We start from the raw sequence: 20,135 nt of genomic DNA on the forward strand, positions 1-20,135 counted from the left end.
AACAGGGTTACTTGAAAACATTACCGCTAAGAATCAGCCACCTACTTGAAACCGCTTTCTCATAGCAGCTAATGATATAATGATATACTGTGCCGATCGGGAGAATGAAAGCCATTACAATATTATTATAAGTATAATCCAGGAGGCATATTTAGAATGATATGGGCTGAGATGGAGGAGGAGGCTGCAGGCAGGCAGATACCCTTTCACAGATGATATCAAAATAATTGTTCCAAAACAGCGTTTTTCTAAAAATCACTAAAGGGCAACAGCAAGTGATGCTGATAGGTTTTTTTTTTTTTTTTTTTTATGTGTGTGTGTGATGAATGCTACCAATTTTCATGACTGAATGTATTACCAGGATCATTTTTCGGAGAAAATATATCTTCCTACTATGAATCCATGCTTCACAAGGAAGCGCCCTTCAGTCAGCACCAACATGGCAGCGCACCAAGACATTTTCCTACAGTTGCCTTTGAAGACAGGTTGGCAAAGTCGAGGCACGCCCCCATTTCTCTCTCCACACACCCAGAATCTCTTCAGGGCGCCCTGGAGGTGATCAGCTCCCCGTCCTGGCAAAGCACTGAGCTATTCTTCAGCTTGCACTTAGCAGGGTGGTGTTTCTACGATGCGGAAAGATATGTACTTTTTGTAATGTATTCTTTCGCAAAAATACAGCTTTCACATTCCTTTCGGACTGAAATCTCGACACCTGGCCATTATTTAGCTCATCCTAGTTTTCAGCTCTGAGGTGGGACATGGGGAGTCGTCTGCAGTACCTTAACTTCTCTGAAGAGGGCGTGTATGCTCAAGTGAAAGCCGGGCAGGCCTGCTATGCCAGCTTTGAAACTGAGCTCGCAATCATGTTGCTGTTCTGAGATCAAATACTCGAGTATTTACAACTCCAGGATTTGCCTACATTTTATTAAAGTTCCTGCCCTTTGAAAAGGGACATGGCGGCTCCACAGACACGCCCTGGACAATACAGTCCCAGGTTACACCTTTGAAACACCGGTTTAAAATTCAATGTAATTTACTCTTAAAAAGAAACAAAGCAGGTGTCTGTCAACAGCCTGGCTATAGTTATTCTGCCTTAGGAAAATACAACTTTGCTCTTTTTGATGAAATTCCTCATTCTGTTAGAATCACCAACAGGTCTAAATTGTATTTAGCCCCCACCCCAAAGTCTATCTTTGGTTTATTGCTTCAAGTAAAATCTTTCGAATTCTGTGAAAGGAGGAAAATTCATCTTGGATATGCAGAAATTGTCACTAACTGGAATATGGGGAAAAAAATTGCTGTTAGAATATAAGGGCTGCTTTAGTCAGTGAACTTTTAATAGCTAAAAAGTAATGGCTTCCAACCAAATATCCTGCCCTCATCTATATATGTCCATAAGCAATAAATCCACAGAGAAGCCAGATGCTTCAAAACGAGCCTCATAATAGCAAAATGCATGAAAGTCCTGGTAAAGGGGCCTTGCAGCCAGTTCTTAGATTTCTGTAATTAAACTACTAAGAGTTCAAATTTTCACACCAAATTATACTCTTCAGTGAAAGTGAGAAAAGAAAGTGCAAAATAACAGTTCCCTAAGATGTATTTCTCCTTTCTTAACACACAAGCACAGATGTATTGTTCTAGCTGCTGAACTCTTAAAGGAAGTCCTGATAAATCTTAATAGGTGACACCGAATCGGAAAACTTGATTACAAATAATCACAGCCCGGGGAGAGGCAAGGGCATCTCGATTCATGCCTACCTTAAGAGAGGCAGCCGAGAAGCAAAGTCAGACATCACTCCCACCACTCCTCTGGTAGGAGGGATAAAACAGTCTGGTTTCCTTGGGGGCGCTGAGATTTAGAACTTTGTAAACTGCCAAGATAACCTCTGAATAGACAGATACACACTCTGCCCTGTACAGGCCTTTATTTTCGTCTCCCCGCCCCTTACATTTCTTTTTCTCTTTATATTTAAAATATGCGCACCAGAAGTCTTTCGAAGACGAGGAAAGATTGTGTTCTGAAGTTGCAAAAGGATTATTCTGAAATTCCCAACAATACAGAAATCTTTTAGGAAACTTCGGGGAGACTAAGATGCCAAATGCCAAATGGTGCATATTTTCTGTGTGTGCTTTCTGAAGTACTGAGTCCCCAATGCAAAGAATATAAAGATCCTCTTGTATTTACTTCATATCCCGGAATCTCATACAAATCGTAACTTTTTACTTAGCCTCTAAAAGAAATGGAGAGGGTGAGACTGGTTTCCAGAAAAACGCATTACCGAACTCCAAAGCTCAAGACTGGATTAGTGAATTCTGCATTTGCTTCATGAAAAAAATAAATACTTAGTGATGAATATTTTCTCAGTTTTCACAGTATCCCCAGCATTCTGTTACAAATGCAGTATAAACTGGGTGAATATTTCTTGTCCTATTTTCATTGTTTAATTGCATCACCCTCATCTTCCTCTTCCCTATATATTTTCATAATTTATTGGCTTCAATTATGTAATCAAATCTCATATTTTAGTATCTTTAGCTAGAATATGAGCGCACTAAGTTCAGAATTTATGCTAAGAGCTGACCTAGTATTTTAATGTAAACCCTTACAACTGTGTGGATTACTATAGGAAGGGACCTTAAAGACCTATTCTATCTTATCACACAACTGGCCGCTTCTAGAATTTCCTACTCAAGCTCACACCCAGGTGCCTGACACTCAATTTACTCATGATACATTCAATACTGCCACAGTCATATAAAAAAGAATATATTACTCCTCGGGATAATAGGTGTTGACATGGAAATGCACCATGAGATACAGGGCAATTTGTCTATGGATTCCTTTCCAGCAAAAGTCATGAGAGTCTACATGTTTTCAATACTGTTTTTCAACCACATAATTCCTGGGTTCCTAGTAAGAAATAAATAGGTTACCAATTCTCTTGAGAAATCAGTTGAGATTTCTTCAAGCATCTGAAGAGAAAAAAAATCCAAAATACTTTAAAATATGAATTCAATGGTATATTTAAAACCTTCACATGTTTTTAATGTGATTTAAAAAAAATCTAAGAAAATAAACACTATTAGTACTATCTACTTTTGCTAATGTAGTTGAAAATCTCTACATAAAATAGTTAAGTTCAGATTGAAAGATTTTATTTTACTTAAGAATTCATGTTCCTTGGGAACATCAAATGGTATCAAATACATGCTATGGTTTTGTTTTCTCAAATCTACCTAAGGAGGCACTCATGCCTCAAATTTTCTTGGAGATGCTCCAATCTTATTTTAGAATCTTTTCCTCAGGAACCATGCATCCAAAATTATCTCTGACCACTTAAAGCTTGCCAGCTCCTCCTGGATTAAACATAAATAAATAAACCCAAACTACAATTTCACATGGAAATTAAATTTTACTGAAAAATTCAGTTTGTGAAAATCTCACTGGAGATGAGAGAGGCCATAAAATTGCTCTTAGGGTAAGCTTTTGTATTTCCAGAATCTTACAATGTTCCAGAAAGCCTGAGTGAGCCTATGAGGAGGTTTGCGATTAAAGTGGATTCCAACTCCACAAATGTCTGAATTACAAAGCTGTAACTCTCCTCACTTCCGGATAAAATGTACATAACTTCCAGGATGATCAAGGCTTTGTATGTTTACATGTTAGTCAGTACAATAAAATTTCCAAAGGACATCTGTTCCTTTTTTTAGTTTCTGTGCATTTGATAAGAATATTTTTAAACAGTACACTTGGAAATTGTTACTTTCTAAATTTTAATTCTACAATGTTAATTTCTAGTAAAAAAAAAAAAAAACACAAAACCAAAAACACAGATCATTTCTCCTAAGCTGTAATTTAATATGGTACATTTTTCTCTCTCCATAAATATACGACTCAGGGTATATGATTATTATTAGGCTATTCACAAACAAGAAACTTACTGGAAAGAGCAGTAAAGCTGCAGAGTGCCAAGATCACAAGGAAATTTAGTTTAAGTAGAAAATCAAGATGCAGAGATCTAACTGGCCAAGGAATTCACATGTAGATTCAAAAGGTTAAAATGCAAGATAAACCATGCCATAAGGCACAGACACATGCTGTTACTGAAGTCCCTTCGGAAGAGAAAGGCTATGAGATAGTGGGTCATGGCTGGAAGGGTAATGCAATAAGTGTGAAAAATAAAAACAAAAACCAGGACCATCAGGAAGTGGGGTTCTCCCAACAAGTATCGGGGCCTATCTTCTTTCCTTAACCAAAGTACCCTAGCCATTGCTCCAGCGGGCTTTCCTCTCTTCCTAAGTCTAAAGACTGTGATCTTTGTGGATGAGTCTTAAACCATCCTGTGTTAGGCCTTCATGGTGACTCAAGGTCTCCAGATGTGTCACATAGTACAAACACATGATTGTGCATTTTACCAAATCTATGACATGATATTGGGCCAAGTCTCTCTCCCTCCCTCCCTCCACCCCTCTCTCTTTCTGTGTCTCTGTCTCCCCCTCTCCCTTCTGTCCCTCCCCTTCCCTAGGCAAAGCAGAGCTTATAAACAAAGCTAGGCAATTCCCCCACCTCCTTGACCCAGATAGGCTGAAAGAGGCAGCCTCATGACAGCAAGGGAAGCCTATCTCTCTCACACAGTTGTAGCACAATGTAAGACTATGGGATACCAGTCTACGTGTTCCTCTGTTTATCTATGGAAGAGAGAGGGGCCATTTCACTGGAGGTGAGGGATGAGGTGACACAACAGATTGTGATTAATTCATTACTATTTATCATGGTAAATACTTATCTAGGAGAACATAAATGACTTTAATCTAATCACGGTAAGAGAAAGCTAACTCAGTCTTTTACTATGTTACACAAATACTCAAGAATATCTTAAAACAAGGTTTAGAAGTATGTTGTATCAGATACATGGCATAATTTTATTTGAACTTAAAAAGGAATAAGGGAGACAGAGATCTAAAAATACAGAAATCTAGATCGACTGGAGCCAAAGTGCTAACAGTGTCTAGCACAGACTGTTTCCTGAAATCAAGTAAAAATACATACTTTTTTTTTATAGTGGCAAGGCATGGGATCTCATTATCAGTAATAAGCTACAACAAAGCTAGTGTATACTAACTAAATTGCAACTGAAAGAGAGCTGAGATATTCTAGAATTACCAAATAGAGTGGCGACGGGGGTCCAAAATGGCTTGACCTTATCTTATTCTTTCTGCTTAACCCTTAACTGAATTATCTTGTTTGTTGTCTTTGGAAGAAGGGTTCTATAGATCAGCGTATCCCTTAGGACCATTAAGACATTTAGTAGTGAAGAATTCTCTCAGAAGAGTTAATCCTAAGCCGACCGTCCATCAAAAGCCAGACCAAATAATAAGCAAATATTATTGCCAAATAATATAAGCAAAAATCCAACTTTTAGCTTTCATCTGTTAGAAAAAAACGATTTTCTGTTTTGCAGCAAAGTGTCATGTGATGTACCGCCCACAGCAATAAAAAATTCCTAAAAATGTTTTTGTAGAGACCTGATAACTAGAGAGAAATATTTATATTTATACTTAAATATTTATATATTTATATATATATATATGAGTTAAGAAGTTACTGATAATTAGAAACATCTTAGTCACTTCAAATAACACCTAAGAAATTGAAGATTTCTGCAATTTTTTTTTTTTTGCAGTGAAAAACAACATTAACAACAAAAACAAAGAAAAAAAAACCCAACAACAAAAAACCCAAAGTTTCTTTTAACCTAAGGGTCAGATGGGATAAATAAGCTTAATTTTTGTAGCTTCCCTACACAGTTACCCTGTCACTTTAGAACAATGAACAACCCTTTTAATATTATAAGGGTTAATATTATAAGCCCTTTTATTGTAAGGACTAAGTTATGTTTAAAATGTAAACAGCTTCAAGGACCTTATTATTTGAAGCTGTCATTAAAACTATTAAAATCTAAAATTTCATCTACATCAACTCTATCACTAATTTCAAGCTTTAAATATGCCTACAAAAACAGCCAATTTCAATAAAATATAGAAACTCGAGAAATAACAACATGGTACAGTTTTAAGTGACATATTGATATTCTAAAATGACTATTTTATATGCGATTGGCAGTTTTATTTACACAATATTTTTCCATATTTATGGCTAATTTTGTGGTGCTTCTTCAACATTATCAAGTCTGATAATCAGCATACAAAATTTGTGAGTTTTTTTTGACAAGACTTATTCTGATATATTCATTTAATAATTTTTTTGGATGAGCTGAACTGAAATCAAGTCAAATACACAGGTGTGTGGGTTAATCTAGCACATTTGCAAAACCCATTATTCTTCTAATTTACTAAAAATGAAATAAAACCAATGAGAGCACTGATTGGTAATAACATTTTCAGAAATCTAAATATAATTTTGTCTTAAAGTGTAAGAACTTATAAGGCCCATTAGCCATTTTTTTTAATATACTAGAAGATTAAGTTAAAACTGCCTTTACATGTACAACATTGGAAGGAAAGAAAGATGAAAAAAAGAAGGAAAGGGGGGAATAAAGAAGAAATAATTTTACAGAAGGAAGAAAATTATTAGCAATGTCTGAGTTAGGAACAAATTTAATACATCCTGGGACCTAAAATTTGCAAATGCATGAACTCAAATCAATGCACATTTCCTGTGATTACTACCAACTTTTCCTGGGTTGGGGCTTGGGGTCTGGGGCATCACAACAGCATCCCTACACAGCTCCAGGTATTAAAAATGCCCAGAGTGCTTTCCTTATAGCTGGATTCTTCTCTCAGAACCTAGCTCACAGAGCAAACAGTGGCCACCTTGCAGCTCTTATTCATCAACCTCTTCAGAGAATAGAGACATTCTCCCTGCACCCTGGGCTGAAACCCATGTAAATTTTCCCTAAATCCGCTCCACAAATCTCCTTTCGAATGCAAATCCATAAATCATCATAATACTGACAAAGAATTTAACCAACACATGAAACTAATACTCATGCTCTCCAAAGCCCTGTACAGGTAAAGCTGTGCAACCTGAGGCACCTTTTCAAGGCTCTCCTCAGAGCTTAACTTGCTGAATACCAACACAAGCCCTCAGCCTTCCAGCAGGGGCTATTAATCACTGCAGCAAGGGTCAGGTAGCTGCTCACGCCTACCTCCTCCACATTCTAGATGCGCACACACAGCTCTGGGCCCATGGAACCTCAGTGCCTTCTACTGATACCAAACAGAACACAATGGAAAAAGCACAAAGCAAAACCAGGCAGTACTTACTGAAGAGGGCAAACCTGGAGGAACTTTTCGGACTTTCTTTGTCTGCACCTCTGAAAGAAAACGAAGAAGCGGTTAGCTCCCGAAGTGCCTAGTTTTCCAAACGAAAAGGTAGCAAACCAAACTGCCAACTTAGCTCAGAGCAGACTCTCATTAATAGATATCCTAGCTCACTTACACTACTATTTCACCTTTCATTCTACCAGAAAGTAACAACTGGTGAAAATGAAGAAAATGGATCTACCTTGTGCCTGCTTTCTGCTTTAAAACACAGGTTTCTTGTGTGTGCAGTCAAGTGACACACCGAAATAAGCAAACATTTAAAGAGTTCTGTTGCTGTATAAATTGTCACCATATTTCCTGAGGGATATGAAAGGCACCAAGCTGATGATTGACTCAAATGTTTTGGGACAAAGTAGCGGTAGTGTTTTTTAGAAGAAGAAGAAAAAAAGAGTGAACTTTATAATGACTCCAGGTATGGAAACAGAAGAGGACCTTACCCATGGCACTACTGTGAAGAGGCCTCCGCCGGGCGTTATTGCTAGAATACTGATAGTACTGGGAGCCAGGTTTGGTGGGCGAAAGGGTTCCTGGATTGCCCATATCCATGTCCCCTCCAAGGAGGCTCTGCTAGAAGGAGAAAAATAAAAACAAATATAAAAATTTCATTTTTCGCATTTACCACCTCATACCTGATTGCAAGCAGAACAATAAAAAATTAAAACAACAACAACAAAAAAAACCCACAACAGCCTTTGAGGACCCTATCAAGTTTAATATTTTTAACCCTTTACTTAGAAGAAGGTAGATGGTACCTCCTTGAGACATCTATTTTTAAAAACCATTTCAGATGACTAACACTTTAATTTTATAAGAAAATGTCATTTTTTAAAAAATGGATATTTTCTTTCCTCACATGTAGGCTCCTGTCTGGGAACGATTTACACCCTTTTTCAAAAGAATCCCGTTTTTGAACACATATTACTTCCCTTGGCTGCACCCACTGGGGGTGAGTGCTAACGGTCCACTCTCTAAGGGACATACCCTGCTCACAAGTCCCCATAGGGGTACCCACAGAGGGCAGAATGCCAGAAGAGCAGAGAAGAGATTCAAACCCCAGGGCAAACTTTCAAGATGATAGCAAAAGTAGGTATGCCCTGCAAGCAGGAAGATATCTGAGGCGCTCTCTTGAAGGCTATCAGAACTCAAACAAATCCCCACAGATTCAGCATTTACCTGAACACTAGAACATTCCCGCAAACATCATTACGTTATCACGTTGTGACAAAATGCTAAACTTCCCGAAAATGATGACATAAGACAGATGACATAATATTACATTTTCTAAAAGCTACACAGCAACTTACCCACAATATATAAACCGCCTGATTATACTCTGCATTGAATACATTGTTCTTTTAATTATTCTGATAGGCAATAAAACAAGTGTAGATAGTACCATTTATATTAAGAACAAATTTGCTATTTAATAAAGAAATTTTAAAATTAAGTGCTAAAAATCTAACTTTATCGTTACTTGTAATCAACTTTTACTGACTGAACTAATTGCTGTCCTTGATAAAGTACAGAATGTGTTTTCCCTAATCTAAATTCTAATCACCATGTCACTCACAACAGACTTAGGGATGCTTCACTAACACACTATTCACATGCAAAATACTCTAAATAGGCCAATTATGACTCTGCCCCTGTTCCCTGGTTAACCCGCTGAGAACTGAAAAATTTCACAAGGCAGTCACCACCTAAAACAAAGGGTCCTTGTTTTAAATTAAGACAGTCTTTTTGATTCCTAAATAGCTCAACAAAGTGGCATGTCTTCCAGTGAAAGCAGTTGGTCAAATATGACCCATAAGCTGGGAAATCAAAAATTCAAAGCTCTCCTAGCCACCACCATACAACTAAATATTATACAGAGAGCTGGCTATGGCAGGGGATGTCTGTGACTACTGGTGAACTATATATAATGGGATAATCAGCTACTGGCATGCCTGTTTCCACTGCTCCCAGCTTACGACTTTTTCAAGGGATACATAATAAACATTACTTTAAAAAAAAAAATCGAAGAAGAGAGTGTACGAGTGAAAACACATTACTGAGCTATCAGCTCATTGCTAGCATCCTAGAGGTTCATCCATAGAGGAACCCCCCCCCCAAAAAAGGATCATTTGCCAGATGAAAACCTAAGACTCAGCACCCTCAACTACCGCCTTTCTAGAACCTGCAGAAGATACAAAAGCATTAATAATGGCCAAGAAAAGCGCCACATACATTACAACCAAGTTTTCTATGAATTAGGGAGTTCAGATATATAACATCAAACTTTCTTTTAAAGCATTTTAAGTATTCGAAAAATTGAGAATCTCAACCTGAAATTTGACTCAAAATCCTTATTGACAAATTCTATATTTATTGAAACCATAATCCAAGAGGCATTTTTGAAATCTCCACTGATAGAGGTCTGAATGGCATGAAGTCACTATCTCCATAAGTTGGTAAGTCTAAAACTGAGTCTTCATTTTATTAGGAAAAGTTTGAAAACAATATGTTGTCATTATCATTACTATTTTACAGAATGCTGAGCCTCCTGCATTCTGGGCAAATGGTCTACGATCACCCTACATCATTCATGAAACGTGAAATAATGGTCTCTTGGTATCTGCCAATAGCATTGGCCACGATTTATCTATCTATCTATCTATCCATCTATCTATCTATCTATCTATCTATCTATCTATCTATCTATCTATCTATCGTGCACTGATATCTTTTCTGTCTGTATGTCTATGTGAGGGTGTTGGATTCCCTAGAACTTGAGTTACAGACAGTTGTGAGCTGCCATGTGGGTGCTTAGAATTGAGTGTGGGTTCTCTGGATGAGCAGTACCACCTCTGAGCAAGGCTTTACTTTTCATTGGGCCTACCCATTGGTTGATTAGCAAAGGTTGAAGTCACAGAAAAGGAAATTTCCATAGTAGGCCAACACGACAACAAACAAGCTAGATGACCTGGGTTTTAGTACCATTCACAATAGAGCTGAGAGAGAAAGGAAAAAAAAAAAAAAGATAATGATAACACAGTTAACTAGCTATGTCTGACCTGCTTGTTGTTGATTTCAAAGTAAATCTTCCTGTGGGCCAGTCATAAGCAAACTGGCATCCAGTACTTCTCTACAGATACATGAACTGTGTGGAGTGACAAGAAAAGCCACAGAGCACTTCTAACCACAGATTCCTGGCAATCTCCCCCTATCCCCCCCAAAAGCATGTTCCTTCCTACTTCTTTCTTTTAGAGCTATTTGTTTCCTTTTCTTTTTTACTTGGACAATAGAATCATTCTTCTAAAGAAACAAAAATAAACATTTCCTCAAACTTAAAGGGGCCTTAATCACCCCCACAGGGAAAATGAAGATAAAAATATATGTGCTCTTATTGTAGTGTCTGCTTGTAAAATGAACAATGACTATTTACTATTGTTTAGTCTTTATGTCACACACTCTTAACCCTCTGTAGCGATGATAAAGATTAAAAATAATTTCCACTGCTGAAATACTTGGGTCCATGAATGTTTCAAAGTCAGTGGCATTTGGTTAAGGCAAATTAAATAAAAAGTACACATAAAAGATAAAGCATTTGTCTGTTTATAAAATTACTTCCAAGGATATATAGCTTTGAAAAACAAATTTATGTTTCATGGAAGTTAAGTTTAAAAGCTGTCTGCTTTCAAAATGGGCGAATGCATCTTTGCTTTAAACAGGATTAGAAAAGTTTTAGGAGCTGCTTTCTGGATTTTTGTTTGTTTTAACACTGTGCAACCTATGTTCTGTTCTTATTCTGCGTCCACAGTACAGAGTTGCCTCAGTCAGCCGGGAAACCCTGGAAGCAAAGTAAGCTGCTTGCCACAGCTAACCGGCAAATCTTAGAGGCCTACTTGGGAATCTGCCTAACTGTCTACAAGTAAGGAAACAAGGAGACAAGCCCTTCTCCTCCTTCTCATCCAAAGGCAAACAATTTCAAGCATTAAAATAGAAACCAAAGGAGAAAATGTACTGATTTTGTTCATTAAGCTTAAACGAGTGGAGAGCCACTCACAGTAGCCCAAGCTTGACATAGCCGTTCATACACCAAAGTCACGAAATGGGAGGGTCGAGCCAACCAAACTGCTGTTTGTTTCGTGGTCCATCTGAACTTGTCCTTCTAACATCACCTTAGCTGGGCCCTTATTCCGTTTGAGAGCCAAATGCCTTCACTCCTTGATCAACTACTAAGCTATGCTTATGCAGCTAAGGATGTAAACCATAAATTAAATTTGGGAAATAGAGAAGCGGCTTATATCTCAAATTAGATTTATAACTGAATGGTAATCAAAAATAGAAGTAACTGCTTGAAGCTTAATTTATGAACTATTTTTTCTTGTTAAACTAAAATCATCTTGCTCCTAACTATTATTCCATTTCAGTCAGCACTTTAAGTGTAATGGGTGGGTGGTTCATTTCTAAAAAGGAAGATTATATTTACCCTTAATTACAGATATGAGTGAGATCAGAGTGCTATGCACCCTGCTTTTGGGCACATGATTAATTTATCTAATAGGTGAATGGCCTTCAGTTTCAGAGGTGGGACCAGGAAAAGCAAAAAAGAGACGCGGCGGGTAGGAGGTCTCCGAGGGGAAAGTGTGCCCCTCATTTTTCAGGCTTTCTCTGCTTTTGCGTCATTCCCATTACGTGGTGATCTGATATCAGACACAACATCTTGGGGGTGGGGTGGGGAAGATGCTGTAGAACAGAGAAAAGCAGTCTCAGATGAAACCAGATTAAGCTTCTTTTCTGAACTTTTGCCAAATGCGTGTGAGTCTAATTCATGTTTGGGTATTCTAACACTCACACAGCTGCGATTCTATTCTTTCATCACAGACTCAAGTGATGTATGGTGCCTTTGTATGGCGAGCTGACTCCATAAGGGCAGGGATTTGTTATCTTAATATGGAAATAAAATTCAGCATGGCTATAAAACTTACGAATGCTGGGTATCTGTATAGGTACGTAATAGACTTTGCAGCATCGGGTGCAAACTGGACGTGGGGAAGAATTACAAAGTAGATGTGTTTAAAACACTTGATCACAGCTGAGGTCACAGCTACATGGCTAATTCTGCACAAAATTAGGTTTTCAAAGACACTGCTGAACAAGATTCCTAACAGCCAGGGGGAAGTTTCTGCAATTCCCTATCGAATAGCTGCTGCTGAATTTGCCATTTTGACCACAGAAGGGCCATTGCTGACTTACTTAGTAGCAGGAGGGGGCCATAATTTTGCTGCTGTTCGCACTTACTCGGCAACCTCGAATATATCTTGCACCAAAGGGCAATGAAGAACACAGTAATTCCACCTGTCCACTTCTGAACTTCAAAGCTCACAACTGAAGGTCAGGCCTTAGACAGTCTTTATCCCTGGTCCCTGAAGGTCCAGAGAGGCACTGTTACAGCTTACTTTGATTTCTGTCCTGGCTTAGTTTCAAGCAAAAGAGAAATTTGAAAAAAGAAAAAAAAATTAGAAATACTGGATGGCAGGAATAACCACAGTTATTCAACCACAGGCTGAAACAGTTGCTGTGTGGCAGAAAGATAGAAATTAATGAGATTTTCACTTAGCAAGTAATTTCTTTTATGAAATTTTAGAAATTAAAAAAAAAAAACCAACAACTATATTAAATGTATAGGGTACACTGGCACTCCATAGAAAATCAGAAATGAACTTCAAGCTGGGCCTGATGAGCAGTTGTATAATCCCAGGTATTTGGGAGGCTGAGGTGAAAGGATTATAAAATCAGGGTTGGCTAGGCTACAAAGTGAGTGCAAGGCCAGCAAGAGCAACTTAGCAAGCTCCTGCCTCAAAAAAAAGAAGAAAAAAAAAAGAGAGAGAGAGGCTGGTGATATAGCTCAGTGGTAGAGCACTTACCTAGCATATGCAAGGCAACAGAGAGAAGAGGAAGAAAGAAAATGAGGAGGAAGGGAAGGAGAAAGAAAAGAAGGGGGGAGAGATGATTCCTCAAATATAGCAAGAAAAGAGGATGAGTGAGTTTTACATAGAACTCTATCTCAAACGTATATGGACTACTGGAATACAACTCCCCTCTCCTCCATTATTAAAGTGAACTAATAAACGCTATGTCAGAGTTATTGGCCATGGAAGAAAGAAGATAAGTAAAAGGTCCAGCAGAACTGGTACCTTAGGTATTTCAATGACCTCCCTCTGCCCTTTAGCACAGCACTGTTTCAACCCACTGACTACTACTAAAAAGAGTTATCTGAAGCCGAGAATGACCCTTAGATCCTCTCCTCTTCTTTCAGATCAAAAACCACAGTGTGTTAATAACTTTGAAACATCACTCCTAAAAGGGGGTGAAATATTGGAGTCTACATAAACAGTGACAGCCTCATGACCTTGGGCCATGCTGGCAACAAGAAATTAGTAGGGGCTCCCCATGCTGAATAAAGAAATTGGCCAGCAATCTCAGAATTTGAGAGTAAGTGGCTACTTTCCTCAAAATGCCACAAGCATGTCTTCAGCAATTCATTAGATTTTATTTTTCCAATGGAGAAGTAAGTTACTGCCAACTCAACTAAGTACAAGATAAAAATGACTCAGTCAGTCCGTTGGTTATACCAAAATAAGAAATGTTTGCCATGGGAAAGAACTCCATACAGCATATAAAGTAGGGTTGATGAAACTCTTATTTATTGGGTTGGATACTGACAGATTACTGTACGGATGGTCCGATTTTATGTTTTTCCTTTTCAGAACCAACAGCGAGCATTTAGTGACTGTGTATTTCATACTTTTTTTTCTTTCCTCAGGACATTAAAAAACAAACAAACAAACCTTACAGTTTTGGTTGGGAATTTGCATAACTCCTAAAGAATTCAAGTGACCTTGAACGAAATTACTTATTATATTAATGACTAGATTTCACCAAACATTTCAAAATTCAAATACATTGTCTTTCCTTGTTTAAAAAAAGAAAAGGAAAGAAAAAAAAAAAAAAAACACCTTACACTTAAATGTCATAATACAATACAAAGGTTGCTATGGTAACAATAACTTAATGTATAATGCGGTGATAGTCAAGTAAAATTTCATGCATTTTTTTATGGAAATTATAACTGCCCAAGGATTGGTGAGACTTACATAGCCACCTATTTGACTATTTCTCAGATTAAACAACAACAAAAACCCATTTCTTGCTGTATACACTTAACTGAGGAGGTTTTTCTGTGGTTCATGAAAATGCATTTTGAAAGCCCAGCTCACCTATTACATATTAAAAAGAGGATTAATTTGGTTGTTAGGAGGTACAAGTTAAAGGTGGGGGAAGGGCGGGGGCATCAAAGCAGCCCATAGCTTAAAAATAAAATATAACTTCAGAATTCTTATGTAAACTATGCAGAATTTTTTTTAAGTACTTTCTTTCCAATTAAAACTTTTTTTTTCTCCAGTTGGGTCAGGAAGTTCATTTACTTTACAATTTTACATGTAATCATTCAATAACGTATAAACAGTATTTGCCTTAATATGCTTTTCATTAGCAATCATGTACCAGAGTAAAACAGGAAACAGCTGATATGACCTGTAAGCACACAAGGGAATTAGCACCGCTCCTGTAAAGACCTGGCTCAAGTAAACATGCCGAGAAGATTTAGGTGAATAAAAGAGTGTCAGTCTGTCATGTGTCAGTCTCTACCATAGCGGATGGGGGGAGTTCGAACTCGAGGTTATTGTTAATGTTTACCTCTCTGGGCAAAGATACAGAAAATCTATTTTTATGGGACTGGCCTCTCAGGGAACAGAGGACAGGGTCTTCTTCATAAACCTTACCAGGGTACAAAATTATAGTCTGATGGTTAACTCTGCAAGCGTGACAATATCCCTACCTGTAAAAGGGTGACACGCTCACATTCTTTAGATGAGGAAAATGAGACTATTTGCAGCATAGCAGCAGATGCCAAACACCCTGACATTCCTTCCTTCTAAACTACAAACAACATCCTGCTCCCTGTACACTGACTCTCTGCCTCCTAACATCCCTTCTTCCTAAGTGTGTGGGTGATCAGGAATGGGGGGCATGGAAGCCAAGCTTACTGATACGCTTGTCAGAGGAGGAAGTTACTCAATTGACTCCCTCTCATGGAGATATGTTATAGCAAATATCCCTAAACACTGAATCAAGTGCAAAAATGTTTTATTGGTCAACTCGACTGTGTGTGTGTGTAAACAAATCTCTTCCTCTAGTCATTTCTACTGTTTAACAATAAATGAGCAGAGCCAGAGACAGATGCAGCTCCTTTAGATACTAACATGGCAGATACTGCAGCCGCCAGTGTACAGATCGGGGCATTACGAGTGGCACTGTGCCCTGACGGATACCACATAGCTAGCAGGCAGTGGGTCATTTGACTTGACACTGACACATACGCTTGTCCCTTGTGCCCCATCCTTCCTGTGTTCTATCTGCCCCAAGACCCTCATCATTAGCTGGAGCTATGAATCTCTGTGAGGGAACCCTGCCTTTGGAAGTATCTCTCTTCTTCCAACAAAAGAATCGTCTAACAGTGGAATCCAGCACAGCTACATGGGAGTGCCACTTGGCGCGGTGCAGCCTGGATATATAATCTTAGTGAGTGCCGGGCTCTTTGTCTGGGGCATGGCTGTATGATCACGCCCACTGTGAGAACTGCTCAAACAATGTGAAATGCTTAGAAACTTGACACCTGTGATTTCTCACTACTGACTGTGTGGTGCCTCAAGGCAGAAAGTGAGCTCCCTTGTCTCGGTGACCTTGGCATCTGGCACAGTGGGTCCTGGTACGTAGTATGCCAGAAGTAAATGTCAACTGATTTAGTTAATTAATTAGCCAGGGAATGTACTTACAGGATTTCAACCATTACTGTTATGATCATGATTCTCTATCCCTATGTCAGTGAACACATAGATCCTACATTTCCATTTACAGCCTCATCCTAAGATTTTCTCCTATCACATCAAATGAGCTTTACTCAAAGCTGTCACTAATGTACAAAAGTCTCACCACTTCTTTCATACAACACTTCTTTTGTTTCGTAGTTATTCTCCCAGCCCACATGAGGATAGGTGAAGAATCAGAATGAGAACATATGAAGAAATCAGATGTGTGTTTTACAAAATCACTTGAATGACTATTGGTGTTTGTTTTTACACCTGATCTGTACAATAAAAATGGATAAATTTCCTCAAACAGGTATGGTTGCTGGGTGGTTCATCACCCACAAAAGGGCTAGGTTCTTGGGAGAGTTGGACAGCAAGGGAAATGGAGGTGGACACCTGCAGCAGAACAGACCACAGGAGGGAGAAACACAGACAGCAAGTAGAAATCGGGACTTTGTGAAAACATGTTTGTCTTATTTATTTATTTATTTACTTATTTATTTAGAGACAAGGTCTCTTTACATAGCCCTGGCTGTCCTAGGACTCACTATGTAGACTAGGCTGGCCTTGAACTCACAGAAATCCTCTTGCCTCTGCCTCACAAGTACTGGGATTAAAAAGGTGTGAGCTACCAGAACCAGCTTGTGGAGGCTCTTAATGAGGGGGGTTATCCTGAGGATCACAGCACATGAAACAGTTTGGGAGACTCTGAACTGGCTAGCAATGAAATCGTTCTCCCTGGTATGTTCTGACATCTTAGATACCTAGCCCTTGGGTTCCTCTTTCATAACTACTAAAATCAACTTGGCTTAGCGAGAAAGAAAGCCAGAGAAATGGCTACTGCAGACTTCTGGAACAAACAGGACCATCAAGGCAACTTGGCCCAAGTGCTGAAGCATTTCTTCATGTGTGGTTAGCCACCTTGTTCTCTCCCTTCACCTCAGCCCTTTCTAGAATGCCCAGACACCACAAGCACAAAAGGCTTCTAAAACTCAAAGCTGGGTCCATTTCCTCAAGTACAAAATCCTTCAGAGCTCACAAACTTTCAACCTCACTATGTTCCCAAAGCCAATTTACTGCCCATGCAGTTTTCAGTTCTCCCTTTTACAGTTGGACAACTGAGAATACATCAGCCTAGGCCATATGCCAGTGACCGTGGTGGGCTTGGAGAAAACAGAGCAGTTAGGTAGCAGTGACGGTGAGTCTGTGTCTTCCCAACCACCCTCCTCAAGCCCCACTTCAGCAGCTTAGCTTTACCAGAGGGGAGCCCTCTCCTCAAAGGCCTGGTCCTCCCATGCTGTATTAGAAAAACCACTCCAAAGCACATGTCCGGAGAGGAGAATCAAACATCATCTCTTTGGGATGTGTTTCTCAGGACCCTGGGGAAAGTAACTCATCCTACCCTGGGCCCTCACACCATTCCTGTATCACAATGCCTTAGGATTACAGACAGATGTAGGAGTGACCTCTCCATAGCAGAGATGTCACTCTCTAAGTGACCGCAGTGACACAAAAAGCAGCAAATATCTACACAGAACTCACTGTACTGCAAGCTCTGTTGGCCACAGTACCCATTTAATTTTCACAACCCCTTGAGGGGAGGATCTTAGTAATCCCACTTTACAGATGAGGTGGCCTAAGGTAGAATGAAGCTAACTAGCCACCCAAGATTACTTGAAAACTACCTGAAAGACAATGAACAACCAAATTGTGTCATTTCACTGACAGTAATTGCATTTCTTGGATTCGCTCATCTTCTGGTAATATCACATCTAAAATTTTCAACAATTACTTCATGCTGGTCATTAAATCATATGCTAGGGAGCCTACCCTTTTCCCAGCTCTGCTCTCTACCACCAGCAAGCTTCAGTGCTGAGGACCTATTTCTAGCAATGCATTTAACTCTGAGGCTCTGAGCCCTAGGGGCCCTCCCTACAGAAACTCCATAAAGAACTCACTGATTCCATGAAAGCTGTGTTTAGGAACGTAACTGGCAACCAGTCATTCCATTCACCCAGCACTCCTGTACAGCTTTTTAAGCAGCCCCAATGTTATAAGAAATATGATGCAAACACAACCAAGAACTGGAAAACTTCAGAAAGTTAGAACGAGATGGTGATTTTAAGGGTTCTTAGCGGAGCTGCAGGGCGTCTGCGTATATAAATATTCTCATTCTCTCCCCAAGGATGTAGGACAGGTATATTTTTATTACGTGTTCACATCATACCTCGTTACACACATACTTAGATATTGAGCGTGTGGCACTGACTTGCTGAACTAGTTCACAAGCCAGTTGAACCCAATCCACAAACGGATCCTGCAGAGCACACACTTCCAAAAGGCAGAAATAATTCCGTGTACCCTTTTTTAAAAGAAACAAACACCTTGATCTTTTCACACCAAAACGTCTCTGAGAAAAGAACCTGGATAAAAGTAAGTTTGATGACTCGAGTTGAGTTCAGACTGAAAGGAAAGCCAGAGGCACTTCAGACATAGGAGAATAACCCTGAGAGGGTGGAAGAATGTGGACTCCACAAGCATCCTGAAGTATATCTGAAATAGTACCGGTTACCTAAACCTATGTACAAACGCGAACTGGCATACACACACAAGGACACACTGCTCGTCTCTACTTATTTATTTTCTTAATAGGATGGGAGATATCGACCCTAAGGCCTTCAACCACTCTGCTAAGGACTCACCTCTAGCTTATTTCAGTTTGCATTTTGAGACAGGGTGACGTTCGCCCAGGCTAGCCCTGAGCTCTGTAATCCCAAACCACATTAAACTTGAAATCTTCCTGTTTCAGACTCTCAAGTAGATTAAGGGTCTATGTTACCAGGCTCCATTTACTGGACCCATTTTAAAACATACAAGCTAAATGTTCACACTCGTTTTCCATATGCGGATTAAGTCCTCATTTACAATACACTGATGCACATTAAGGGCTAGAATTAACAGATCTAGACAGACTCTTCCAGGGCTGGGTCCCCTTTCTGTGGTAGCTCATGCCCTTATGACTACACCTACCCTAGTTGGATATTTCCTATAGATACCCGAGGTGGGTATCCTCCGTTGCTGTGGGATGAGGATGATTACAGAGCACAGTGGGAGCACGCAGAGGCCATGGGGCTCCAGAACAGTCCTCCCTAGGTGATAGTAGGCCTCCTACAGAGCTGTCCATCTTTCAACTTAAACCGGCTCTGACAGACAACACGCTGAAGGTCAAGACTGTTTCCGATGTGGACACTATTTCCTCGTCCTACAGTGAGATAAATATAATTTAAGTGATGGACTTAAACTCTGTTTGTGATAGTTGATTATTTATTTTTCAAGTTGACTGTACGTTTACTTGTTAATCAGAGGGTCCACAGTCTCTTTCCCTTACTTCTGATGTTCTTGGAGCTCACGTAGTTTAGTGAGAAAACATGACGCAATAGGTAGGGCATGTTTGTTTGCCTTTTTATCTTACTAAATATGATTATTCACAAGATTGGTTGTGGGAATAACATCTGCTTAATTCTTAGAAGCTGCCCAGAATGCTGTTAGAATGAGGTGTCCGGTACATGCTGTATGTGCTGGATTAATCCCCAAAGCACCAGCACTTCCGAAATTCTGGAGTAACTATGGGTAACTAACGGTTCTACACAGGAAGTGTGACCTATGAAAGTCCCCTTTCCCTTCCAAATGCTAAGCGAGCCCAGCCCAGTTTCTGCGATCAAAAGATCAGCACATTCAGAGGGATATGGCCACATACAAAACTCCTCCTGAATTGGGCTCGCAGCTATTTTGAAAATACAGTCAACACTTAAATATATCTAATATCTTCATTAGAACATTCTTTGTAATCTTCTCAAGATAACTGCATAGATTTGA

The 20,135-nt window shown here is 39.3% G+C and overlaps 1 protein-coding gene across 13 annotated transcripts in view; it reads right to left on the reverse strand.

Moving 5' to 3' along the window:
* Window positions 1-20,135, reverse strand: part of Tcf4 (transcription factor 4) — a 339,325-nt gene that overhangs the window by 114,861 nt on the left and 204,329 nt on the right. For 7 of the 13 annotated variants that reach the window (XM_060377099.1, XM_060377094.1, XM_060377097.1 and 4 more), the window contains 2 exons: window positions 7,785-7,914; window positions 7,288-7,337 (listed from right to left, as the gene is read on the reverse strand). In XM_060377099.1, coding sequence (XP_060233082.1) covers window positions 7,288-7,337; window positions 7,785-7,914 — 180 coding nt within the window. Of the gene's footprint in view, window positions 1-7,287; window positions 7,338-7,784; window positions 7,915-8,651; window positions 8,780-20,135 lie in introns of those variants that run through there. The other 6 variants (XM_060377098.1, XM_060377096.1, XM_060377102.1 and 3 more) reach the window with 2 other exon arrangements.

Source organism: Meriones unguiculatus, chromosome 2 (genome assembly GCF_030254825.1).
Source record: "Meriones unguiculatus strain TT.TT164.6M chromosome 2, Bangor_MerUng_6.1, whole genome shotgun sequence".
In the NCBI taxonomy this organism is placed as follows: Eukaryota; Metazoa; Chordata; class Mammalia; order Rodentia; family Muridae; genus Meriones; species Meriones unguiculatus.